Source organism: Lipotes vexillifer, unplaced genomic scaffold (genome assembly GCF_000442215.2).
Source record: "Lipotes vexillifer unplaced genomic scaffold, Lipotes_vexillifer_v1.1 scaffold945, whole genome shotgun sequence".
Classification (NCBI taxonomy): Eukaryota; Metazoa; Chordata; class Mammalia; order Artiodactyla; family Lipotidae; genus Lipotes; species Lipotes vexillifer.
In genome coordinates this window covers 532,688-545,846 of record NW_006772158.1, presented here as the reverse complement: position 1 = coordinate 545,846, position 13,159 = coordinate 532,688, and the positions used below count along the sequence as shown (strand labels likewise).

Genomic DNA, 13,159 nt, shown 5'->3' with positions numbered 1-13,159 from the left:
GATTTTTCTAAAATGAAAATCTGATGTTGGTCTTTTGTTTAAAATCATTAAATAGATCCCACAGCCTGTAACACAATGGCCAAGCTCTCTAACGTCTACGATCTGATTCCCATCTACCTTTACAGTCTTTCTCTCACCTCTTCCCATGCCCACCCTTATACTCTACACCACTATCTCCTTACACTCCATTATTTATCTTTAACTACCTGAGGTTCCTAAAACTTGCAATGCTGTTTTATGCACATGTTTCTTTTTTTCTGCTCCTCCCCTTGAAGGGCCTTCATCTTTTGCCTTCATAGCGATGCATAGAGCTACCATGTCTCTTTTCAACATCAGTTCAAGTCCCCTAATGTCAGCTCCCTATCCCCAACTTTTCCAAGAAAGAACTGAATATTCCTTCCTGTACAGGGTGCCTATACAGATTTCTATTACAGGATCCATAATTTTTATTGTTACGGTATGTTTACTTAGACTGTAGGCTCCTTGTGAGCAGGAACCTAGTCTTATTTACCAAAGTATCCTTACTAACTAGCACAATAATTGGCACATCACAGGCACCTACAAAGTTTTTAACCAATTAATAAATAAATAAGCTTCATTACTTAGGTTAAAGGTTTTTCACTGCCTACCAAAAGGTATAGTCTATCATCAGTGATTGAGTTCCATCATTTATTTCCTTGAAATGTCTGTTGCACTCCACAATCATCACCCTATTATATGTCCTCATCCTGCATTTTAATGCCACACTAATTTTCCAAAAGCCCACATTCATCATAAAAGAGCCCCATTCATGAACTTACAGTGAATACTATTTTACACCCAAATGCCTCCATTTACCTTTAATGTCTCTCAAAAAGCTGGCCCTACCTTTACCTATCCAATTTCAACTCGTCATCTGGCCGATTTCTTCATCGTACCTTGAGTCTGGTACATAAATTCTTACCCTTTCCTTTCACCCAAACTGTTTCATTCTATATCCACACCTTATTTTTACCTAATCCAATTAAATACTAACCATCGGGCTTCCCTGGTGGCGCAGTGCTTGAGAGTCCGCCTGCCGATGCAGGGGACGCGGGTTCGTGCCCCGTTTCGGGAGGATCCCACATGCCGCGGAGCGGCTGGGCCCGTGAGCCATGGCCGCTGAGCCTGCGCGTCCGGAGCCTGTGCTCCGCAAATGGGAGAGGCCGCAACAGTGAGAGGCCCGCATAACGCAAGAAAAAAAAAAAAAAATACTAACCATCACTTATGGGCCAGTCTGATTTTTTTCCATTAAAACTGTACCTGAATGCACCCCCTCCATTTTTTAACCATATGCTATAGCGAATACATTCAGTACCAGTCACATCAGCACTTCATTCTTTTGTTTTGAAGAATGTTACTTTTTTCTCTCCAAGTGGAGAGAAAAATTTACTCCTTCAGGTAAATCTCATATACATCCTATTGTATTTCCTTTTAGATCCCTAACAATTCTTAGTTACTATGATAGTAAGCCATCATTATATGGTACAGTATTTTAAAAACTTTTTAAAAGCTTTTTTAAAACTAAATAAGTCCTCTTTTTAAATAAAATATTATGTTGCAGCCCAATACATACAATTGATAAAAGGAGAGGGACTCTGATCGAAATGGGACGCAGAGCTTGGAGTGCTGCCCATCTGGCCTTCCCCAACTTGCTTAGCCACATGGTAGCCCTGGAGCACCTCTGCAAATCTCCTGAGGCTCTTTGGAATACAATTTGAAAACTACTGTGTTCAAGTTCTAGGTCTAACACTTATTGGCCATGTACCCTTGGGTAATCACAAACTCTCTAAGTTTCAATTTCCTGAGATAATGAGTATACATGAGAAAGGCCTTTGTAAACTTTAAAGCTTTCTATAAATTTGAGGAATTTACAACTTCACAAGCTGTGAGCTAAACTGGTTATATTATACAATCTTAACAATAGTTATATCACCCAATGGTACCGACTGTGAAAGCATTCTACATTTTAAAATCCACTTTTATTTAAAATAAAATAAAACATTCTAAATATCATCCAATTCTGGGAATCCCAAGTCCTCTGCCTTGTTTCTTGTATTAGAATTAACTTTCTAATCTCCATTTGGGGGCAATAACGTATAATGATTAAGAGGACATGCTTTTGAGTTGGGTAGACTTGGTTTGAAAGCCAGCTTTACCACTAATTAGGTGTGTAAACTTGGATAAGTTACATAAACCTCCCCAAGCCTTAATTTCCTCATCTCAAAAATGAGAACAGCACTAACAGCTTTTCAGTTGCTGCTAGATTAAGGAAAATAACCTGAACTAATTATTTAGCACAGAGTATGAAACCCCGTAAGAATCAGTAAGTTAACTATTATTTTCCTCTTGGGAAGAGGTGTGGGAGAGTTGAAGCACTTTGCATTAAAGTAGCATTCAATATTTCTTTTCCTTTTTTTCATGGGCAAAGGGTCATAGCACCAAAAACAAAATACAGTAAGTAAAGTCTATAAATGAAAAAACATGACAACTTTGACAACTCAGAGTGCCAAGTTATAAAACAGATGGTTTTTTTCCAGATATCCTGTAACAATTAACTAGCATTTCTTTACTGCTGGATTTTTTAAATCTTCTTTAAAGCTTAGGCAATATCTTGTTCTTAATACACCTTCACAACACACCTCAAAGTCAGCAAACAATCAGTAAATGTTTATTAAATTAAACAGATTTCCTACAATCAGACATTTACCATATAACAAATAACTTCAAAGCAACTATCTCTCTTTTTTTTTTTTTTTTGCGGTACGCGGGCCTCTGACTGTTGTGGCCTCTCCCGTTGCGGAGCACAGGCTCCAGACGCACAGGCTCAGCGGCTATGGCTCACAGGCTCAGCTGCTCCGTGGCATGTGGGATCTTCCCGGACCGGGGCACAAACCCGTGTCCCCTGCATTGGCAGGCGGACTCTCAAGCACTGCGCCACCAGGGAAGCCCAGCAACTATCTCTATTCAACTTGGAATGGTAGCTTCCTATGAGAAATATTACTAATCATGGGCTATTTCTCATGAAAATTGAAGTTTAAAGTTAAGTTTAATTTTAGGAAAGAGGCTAATTAAAAATAAAATCAGTCTCAATTTGAAAAAGGAAACTTCACTATCTTTAAAATTATAAACATAAATGTGTGCAAGTCTTTAAAGAATACTCTTTGCCATACAAAATTAAGTACCTGATAGGAAAGGTGTTAGGGATATGAGTTAAATAAAACAAGGCAAGTATACACTACGCAGTTTTTTTTTTAAGTAGAGATATATGTACCAATATGGAAAGATGTTCAAGAAACATCTAGGTGAAAAGAGCAAGTTGTAAAAGAGTATGTATGGTATGAGCCCATTTGTGTTTGTCTGCTTTTAAAGATACACAAACAAATCTGTTTGTGCACAGAAAATTTTCTGAAGACTATTTAAGACCCCTACTCACATTCTATAATAATATAATTAAGAAAGGAAGCCAAATCACTACCAATTTAGTATTTCGTAACATGGAAACTGAAATTACTCTTTTTTAAAAAGTATTATAAAAACGATAGATTTTAACCTTCATGTGGCCCTAAGCCATTATCAAAGAGATTTGATAGAGACTGTCACAAAACCTCTTTCCTAAATGCTCTATCAGTAAACTTTAAATGGAAGAAAAGTTCATTGATTACAAAAACAAAATATTTGCTTATATAGACAAAGGACATTTAAAAAATTTTCCCAAATGCTAAATATTCATGTTACTTTATTGACTTATATACATTGAAAAATAATTGGAGAAATCACTGATTTATATTAATGTTATAAATATATTTATTTATATTACCTTTTGTTTTAGTTAAATGTTCCAACCATATGAAGAACTAAGATACTGTTGAATTTTCTTTACAAATGACTTAAGTTTGGTAAAGTGACACTGTAACCCAGTAGTTGCTTTCCCAATTCTCTTAACAGCTACATGGAACATTAAGTGCTTAAATTTGAAACCAAGACAACAGGAACAGCACCTCCCTCAATAATCTCCCCCCAAAATGACATTTTAGATAATTAGAATAGGTTTAAGTATATAAACTCTTTATTTAGATCAGAGAACATACAGTTTTCTCGCATGTTCAGTAGGGTCAAAATGATATCTACCATATTAAATTTCTATATTAATATTAAATACTGTTCTCTTATCCAAGAACAATGGACCAGAAGATAGATGTAGATACTATTCCTGTCTCTGCCACTTATTAGGTAAAAACTGGGCAAGTCATCGAATGCCTCTGACCCTAAGTTTCCCCATCTATAAAATGAGAGGACTTTCACACTTAGAAATGTGAAAGTCTTACTTACTTTATGACAGTGAAAAATATCAAGTAGGAGACACTTTTATTTGCTGATTCTTAATTGCTATATGACAACAAAAAATGTTAAGGAAGAGACAATTAAATCTCATATCTCATATATAGTTATAATGTTATAGCAATAAAATTAACTATACAATTAAATCTCATATCTCATATATAATTATAATGCTATAATGTTAAGGAAGAGACAATTAAATCTCATATCTCATATATAATTATTAAAATTATGTATGCCCTCTATGGGAGATTATTAAAAGAGAACCATACTATTTCCTTTAAGAAACCCTTTTCTGCAGGGCTGAATTTTTTATTTGGCATAAAATATGTGTTTCAGATTACACTATCTTTTGTGGTGTTATGTGGAGAATTGACCTCTCATTTAAATACAGTTTTATTCTCTTTGAAAAATTCTGAAATATAGCCTTAGTCAGATGAATAACTTTCATAGTAGGAATAAAATTTCCTTGGTCCACATTAGTTTCTTTTTTTAAGCTAACAATTTAAAGATGTTTACCTTTGGCAGCATGGGAGTATCCCTTTTCTTCTTCTTTTCTGAATTAGGGTCATCTAACAAGTCTGGCTCAAAGGTATAAAGTTCAGTAAGCTCATTCATGGTAAAATGACGTTCAACTTGCTGTTGATCAACAACTCGAAAAGACAGTGACTGCTTAGTTACTTGCCGATCATAAATCTTATCTTCCATGGTTCCCTTTGTAAAAAGGAATGAACAATACGCAAATAAATAAATTTTGTAAACATGAAACTTAATCACGAAGAAATATAGGTTATTGGTTACTACAAAACAGCAGAACTTCATAGTGATATACTGCCATGAAGCAAATTTTATGTACAATGCTGTTTAATTCATGAGAGATTTTTATGTTCAAAGTAGTTTACATTGGCAAAAAAGAAAACTATATTACTGATAATCATTCTAAATTTTTTCACTAATATGCATTCATTTGTTGCTTTAAATAATTCTGTACTTGGTGGAAGCAGGAAAGCAGTCAGATACCAAGGTAAACAGAATAAAAGAGTACATGAAATAAGATTTTAGGAGGTTACTGATGTAAGAATGCAAGAGAACAGTTTAATTCCTTTCCAATGGAATACAATAAGCTCTCAACAATCACTATAAACTGTCTTTATGTAATTTAAGTCTTACTTTCCATAACTTCAGGACAAAAAATTAATAACTAAAATGCCAATATATTATATATTCTATATGGCATTCATATAGAAATATGAAATATGATCAGTTCCACCCAATCTTTCAATATTAAAAAGAGAATGTAGAGCTTCCCTGGTGGCGCAGTGGTTGACAGTCTGCCTGCCGATGCAGGGGACACGGGTTCGTGCCCCGGTCCAGGAGGATCCCACATGCCGTGAAGCGGCTGGGCCTGTGAGCCACGGCCTCTGAGCCTGTGCGTCCGGAGCCTGTGCTCCACAACAGGAGAGGCCACAACAGTGAGAGGCCCATGTACCGCAAAAAAAAAAAAAAAGAGAGAGAATGTAAATGATAAACCTACCTGAGCTAAGAACCTATATACATACACAGGTTTAGTTTGTCCAAAGCGATAAACTCTGAATATACTCTGGATGTCATAAGATGGATTCCAAGAAGCATCAAATATAATCACTCGATTAGCAGCTACCAGATTAATTCCAAGAGATCCTGCTTTGGTTGAAATGATAAACAAGCGCCCTCTGAAAATGAAAATACAAAATAAATGTTTAGTAATGAGTGCTACACATATATCTTATTTATGATATGACTTCTTCATTCTAAGGCAGTTTTATGAACAATCAAGAGTTCAGAGAATTCATTACTCACTGAAAAAAAGACATGTCTAAGGAGTTGGGATGATGATTTACATGCACAAGAAGAATCTTACTGCAGTAAAATGAAACAGTCTGATTTAGGAATAAAGATAAATATGGAAACCACATGTTTAAAATGTATTCAACATATTTATAGATTTCTCAGTAAATGTAGAAAATTTACATACAACTCAAAAAAATATATTCTGTTCACTACTGTTATGAGCACTAACTGCATCAAAATGAAGGGCACTGCCCAAGGAGCTGAGTGTAGTAGCGGTGACTGATATGCAATTACAGTATAATGTAACAAATGTAAGAAGAGAAGTTAGATAGATGCTAGGTACTGAGGTAAGAAAAATATGATCATGTAGACAGAGGGCTCCAGGAAGAATGTATTCAAGAAAAAAAAAACTGATAGATAACCTGCTAAGTTGGAACACAAGAATTTATATTTCTTGTTTTTTTAACATCTTTATTGGAATATAATAGCTTTACAAAGTTGTGTTAGTTGGTGCTGTGTAACGAAGTGAATCAGCTAAATGTACACATATATCTCCATATCCCCTCCCTCTTGCATCTCCCTCCCACCCTCCCTATCCCACTCCTCTAGGTGGTCACAAAGCACCAAGGTGATCTCCTGGTGCTATATGGCTGCTTCCCACTAGCTATCTATTTTACATTTGGTAGTGTATATATGTCAATGCCACTCGCTCACTTCATCTCAGCTTACCCTTCCCCCTCCCTGTGTCCTCAAGTCCATTCTCTACGTCTGCGTCTTTATTCCTGCCATGTCACTAAGTTCATCAGTACTTTTTTCTAGATTCCATATATGCATATGCATATGTCTTAGCATATAGTATTTGTTTTTCTCTTTCTGACTTACTTCACTCTGTATGACAGACTCTAGATCAATCCACCTCATTATAAATAACTCAATTTCATTTCTTTTGGTGGCTGCTAATATTCCATTGTGTATATGTGCCACATCTTCTTTATCCACTTGTCTGTCGCTGGGCACTTATGTTGCTTCCATGTCCTGGCTACAGTAAACAGCGCTGCAATGAACATTGTGGTACATGACTCTTTTTGAATTATGGTTTTCTCAGGGTATATGCCCAGTAATGGGGTTGTTGAGTCATACAGTAGTTCTACGTTTAGTTTCTTAAGGAACCTCCATACTGTTCTCCATAGTGGCTGTATCAATTTATATTCACACCAACAGTGCAAGAGGGTTCCCTTTTCTCCACACCCTCTCCAGCATTTACTGTTTGTAGATTTTTGATGATGGCCATTCTGACTGGTGTGAGGTGATACCTCACTGTAGTTTTGACTTGCATTTCCCTAATGATTAGTGATGTTGAGCATCCTTTCATGTGTTTGTTGGCAATCTGTATATCTTCTTTGGAGAAATGGTTATTTAGGTCTTCTGCCCATTTTTGGATTGGGCTGTTCTTTTGATATTGAGCTGCATAAGCTGCTTATAAATTCTGGAGATTAGTCCTTTGTCAGTTGCTTCGTTTGCAAATATTTTCTCCCATTCTGAGGGTTGACTTTTTCACTTGTTTATGGTTTCCTTTGATGTGCAAAGATTTTAAATGTCATTAGGTCCCATTTGTTTATTTTCATTTTTATTTCCATGTCTCTAGGAGGTGGGTCAAAAAGGATCTTGCTGTGATTTATGTCATACAGTGTTCTGCCTATGTTTTCCCATAAGAGATTTATAGTGTCTGGCCTTAGATTTAGCTCTTTAATCCATGGTGAGTTTAATTTTTGTGTATGGTGATAGGAAGTGTTCTAATTTCATTCTTTTACATGTAGCTGTCCAGTTTTCCCAAAACCACTTATTGAAGAGGCTGCCTTTTCTCCATTGTATATTCTGGCCTCCTTTATCAAAGATAATGTGACCATATGTGCGTGGGTTTACCTCTGGGCTTTCTATCCTGTTCCATTGATCTATATATCTGTTTTTGTGTCAGTACCATACTGTCTTGATTACTGTAGCTTTGTAGTACAGTCTGAAGTCAGGGAGCCTGATTCCTCCAGCTCCGTTTTTCTTTCTCAAGATTGTTTTGGCTATTTGGTGTCTTCTGTGTTTCCATACAAATTGTGAAATTTTTTGTTCTAGTTCTGTGAAAAATGCCACTGGTAGTCTGAAAGGGATTGCACAAATCTGTAGATTGCTTTGGATTATATAGTCATTTTCACAATGTTGATTCTTCCAATCCAAGAACGTGGTATATCTCTCCATCTGTTTGTATCATCTTTAATTTCTTTCATCAGTGTCTTACAGTTTTCTGTCTTATAGTTTTCTGCTACAGGTCTTTTTTCTCCTTAGGTAGGTTTATTCCTAGGTATTTTACTCTTTTTGTTGCAATGGTAAATGCGAATGTTTCCTTAATTTCGCTTTCAGATATCTCATCATTAATGTATAGGAATGCCAGAGATTTCTGTGCATTAATTTTGTATCCTGCTACTTTACCAAATTGGTTGATCAGCTCAAGTAGATTTCTGGTAGCATATTTAGGATTCTCTATGTATAGTATCATGTCATCCACAAACACTGACAGTTTTACTTCTTCTTTTCCGATTTGGATTCCTTTTATTTTCTTTCTTCTCTGAACACTGTGCCTAAAGCTTCCATGTTAAATAAAAGTGGTGAGAATGGGCAACCTTGTCTTGTTCCTGATCTTAGTGGAAATGGTTTCAGTTTTTCACCATTGAGAACGATGTTGGCCCTGGGTCTGTCATACATGGCCTTTACTATGTTGAGGTAGGATCCCTCTATGCCTACTTTCTGGAGAGTTTTTATGATAAATAGGTGTTGAATTTTGTAGAAAGCTTTTTCTGCATCTATTGAGATGATCATATGGTTTTTATCCTTCAATCTGTTAATAGGGTGTATCACAATGATTGATTTACATATATTGAAGAATCTTTGCATTCCTGGGATAAACACCACTTGATCATGGTGTACGATCCTTTTAATGTGCTGCTGGATTCTGTTTGCTAGTATTTTGTTGAGAATTTTTGCATCTGTGTTCATTAGTGATACTGGCCTGTAGTTTTCTTTTTTTTGTGACATCTTTGTCTGGTATTGGTATCAGGGTGATGGTGGCCTCCTCAAATGAGTTTGGGACTGTTCCTCTCTCTGCTATATTATGGAAGAGTTTGAAAAGGATAGGTGTTATCTCTTCTCTAAATGTTTGAGAGAATTTGCCTGTGAAGCCATCTGGTCCTGGGCTTTTGTTTGTCGCAAGATTTTTAATCACAGTTTCAATTTCAGTGCTTGTGATTGGTCTGTTTATATTTCCTATTTCTTCCTGGGTCAGTCTCGGAAGGTTGTGCTTTCCTTAGAATTTGTCTGTTTCTTCCAGGTTGTCCATTTTATTGGCGTATAGTTTCTTGCAGTAATCTCTCATGATCCTTTGTATTTCTGCAGTGTCATTGTGGCTTCTCCTTTTCACTTCTAATCCTGTTGATTTGAGTCTTCTCCCTTTTTTTTTTGATGAGTCTGGCTAATGGTTTGTCAATCTGTTTACCTTCTCAAACAACTACCTTTTAGTTTTATTGATCTTTGCTGCTGTTTCCTTCATTTCTTTTTCATTTATTTCTGATCTGATTTTTATGATTTCTTTCCTTCTGATAACTTTGGGTTTTTCTTGTTCTTCTTTCTCTAATTGCTTTATGTGTAAGGTTAGGTTATTTATTTGAGATGTTTCTTGTTTCTTGAGGTAGGACTGTATTGCTATAAACTTCACTCTTAGAACTGCTTTTGCTGCATCCCATAGGTTTTGGGTCATCGTGTTTTCATTGTCATGTTTCTAGGCACTTTTTGATTTGCTCTTTGATTTTTTCAGTGATCTCTTGGTTATTTAGTAATGTACTGTTTAGCCTCCAGGCATCTGTATTTTTTCGAGTTTTTTCCCTATAATTGATACCTAGTCTCACAGCGTGGTGCTTGGAAAAGATACTTTATATGATTTCAATTTTCTTAAATTTACCAAGGCTAGTTTTGTGCCCCAAGATATGATCTATCCTGGAGAATGTTTCATGCACACTTGAGAGGAAAGTGTGTTCTGTTCTTTTGGGGTAGAATGTCCTATAAGTATCAATTAAGTCCATCTTGTTTAATGTATCATTTAAAGCTTGTGTTTTCTTATTGATTTTCATTTTGGATGATCTGTCCACTGGTGAAAGTGGGGTGTTAAAGTCCCCTACTATGAATGTGTTACTGTCAATTTCCCCTTTTATGGCTGTTAATATTTGCCTTATATAGGAGATGCTCCTATGCTGAGTGCATAAATATTTACAATTGTTGTATCTTCTTCTTGGATTGATCCCTTGATCATTATGTAGTGTCCTTCTTTGTCTCTTGTAGTAGTCTTTATTTTAAAGTCTATTTTGTCTCATATGGGAATTGTTACTCCAGCTTTCTTCTGATTTCCATTTGCATGGAATATCTTTTTCCATCCCCTCATTTTCAGTCTGTATGTGTCCCTAGGTCTGAAGTGGGTCTCTTGTAGATAGCATATATATGGGTCTTGTTTTTTTATCCATTCAGCCAGTGTATGTCCTTTGGTGGGAGCATTTAATCCATTTACATTTAGGATAATTATCGATATGTATGTTCCTATTACCATTTTCTTAATTGTTTTTGGTTTGTTATTGTAGGTCTTTTCCTTCTCTTATGTTTCCTGCCTAGGGAAGTTCCTTTAGCATTTGATGTAAAGCTGGTTTGGTGGTGCTGAATTCTCTTAGCTTTTGCTTGTCTGTAAAGGTTTTAATTTCTCTGTCAAATCTGAATGAGATCCTTGCTGGGTAGAGTAATCCTGGTTGTAGGTTTTTCTCTCTCATCACTTTAAATATGCCCTGCCAGTCCCTTCTGGCTTGCAGAGTTTCTGCTGAAAGATCAGCTGTTAACCTTACAGGCATTCCCATTTATGTTATTTGTTGCTTTTCCCTTGCTGCTTTTAAGATTTTTTCTTTGTATTTAATTTTTGATAGTTTGATTAATATGTGTCTTGGCGTGTTTCTCCTTGGATTTATCCTGTATTGGACTCCCTGCACTTCCTCGACTCGATTGACAATTTCCTTTCCCATATTAGGGAAGTTTTCAACTATAATCTCTTCAAATATTTTCTCAGTCCCTTTCTTTTTCTCTTCTTCTTCTGGGACCCCTATAATTTGAATGTTGGTATATTTAATGTTGTCCCAGAGGTCTCTGAGACTGTTCTCAATTCTTTTCATTCTTTTTTCTTTTTTTCTTTTTAAATTTATTTACTTTTGGCTGCATCGGGTCCTCATTGCAGTGCACGGGCTTCTCATTGAGGTGGCTTCTCTTGTTGTGGAGCACGGGCTCTAGGCACACAGGCTTCAGTAGTTGTGCCTTGCAGGCTCTAGAGTGCAGGCTCAGTAGTTGTGGCACACGGGCTTAGTTGCTCCGTGGCCTGTGGGATCTTCCCAGACCAGGGCTCAACCCATGTTCTCTGCATTGGCAGGTGGATTCTTAACTGCTGCACCAAAAGCAAAGCCCCATTCTTTTTTTCTTTATTCTGCTCTGCAGTAGTTATTACCATTATTTTATCTTCCAGGTCACTTATCTGCTCTTCTGCCTCAGTTATTCTGCTATTGATTCCTTCTAGAGAATTTTTAATTTCATTTATTGTGTTGTTCATCATTGTTTGTTTGCTCTTTAGTTCTTCTAGGTCCTTGTTAAACGTTTCTTGTATTTTCTCCATTCTGTTTCCCAGACTTTGGATCATCCTTCCTATCATTACTCTGAATTCTTTTTCAGGTAGACTGCCTATTTCCTCTTCATTTGTTTGGTCAGGTGGGTTTCTACCTTGCTCCTTCACCTGCTGCATATTTCTCTGTCATCTCATTTTGCTTAACTAACTGTGTTTGGGGTCTCCTTTTTGAAGGCTGCAGGTTCATAGTTCCTGTTGTTTTTGGTGTCTGCCCCCAGTGGCTACGGTTGGTTCAGTGACTTGTGTAGGCTGCCTGGTGGAGGGGACTAGTGTCTGTGTTCCGGTGGATGAGGCTGGATCTTGTCTTTCTGGTGGGCAGGACTGTGTCTGGTGGTATGTTTTGGGGTGTCTGTGACCTTATTATGATTTTAGGCAGCCTCTCTGCTAATGGGTGGGGTTGTGTTCCTGTCTTGCTAGTTGTTTGGCATGCGGTGTCCAGCACTGGAGCTTGCTGGTCGCTGAGTGGAGCTGGGTCTTAGCGTTGAGATGGAGATCTCTGGGAGAGCTCTCACCGATTCATATTATGTGGGGCTGGGAGGTCTCTTGTGGTCCAATGTCCTGAACTTGGCTCTCCCACCTCAGAGGCACAGGCCTGACACCCAGCCGGGGCACAAAGACCCTGTCAGCCACACAGCTTTTTTCTCTTTTCCTTTGTGCTTCGTCTAGTCTCACTTGCTCGTAGACTGTGGTGTGCAGAAGCCTTGCCCTGGGTGCTGCAGACCAGAGTTCCTAGTGCGAAAATCTGAACAGAAGTTCTTAATTTTAATGAAGCTCACCTTACCAATCTTTCCTTTTATTGTTAGCAGTTTGTGTGCCCTGTTTATGAAAAATTTCCCACTACAAATCAGGAGAATACTCCATGCTGTTGCCTTCTAAAACCTTTATGTTTTAGGTTCAACACTGACATCTATGAACTACTGTGAATTAGTTATCAGGAAAATACAGATTAAGACTATGAAGGCTTATTGCTACGTATCTATGACAATGGTTAAAAAAAGACATCAGGGGCTTCCCTGGTGGTGCAGTGGTTGGGAGTCCACCTGCCGATGCGGGAGACACGGGTTTGTGTCCCAGTCCGGGAGGATCCCACATGCCATGGAGCGGCTAGGCCCGTGAGCCATGGCTGCTGAGCCTGCGCATCCAGAGCCTGTGCTCCGCAACGGGAGAGGCCACAACAGTGAGAGGCTCGTGGACCACAAAAAAAAAAAAGAAAAACAGACATTA

The 13,159-nt window shown here is 37.4% G+C and overlaps 1 protein-coding gene across 1 annotated transcript in view; it reads right to left on the bottom strand.

The window, feature by feature from the left end:
• ATRX (ATRX chromatin remodeler) overlaps positions 1 to 13,159 on the bottom strand; it is a 247,014-nt gene that overhangs the window by 30,784 nt on the left and 203,071 nt on the right. The window contains exons 29-30 of the mRNA XM_007447355.1: positions 5,894 to 6,071; positions 4,879 to 5,073 (exon numbers count right to left, since the gene is read on the bottom strand). Of these exons, the coding sequence (XP_007447417.1) occupies positions 4,879 to 5,073; positions 5,894 to 6,071 (373 nt within the window). The remainder of the gene's footprint in view (positions 1 to 4,878; positions 5,074 to 5,893; positions 6,072 to 13,159) is intronic.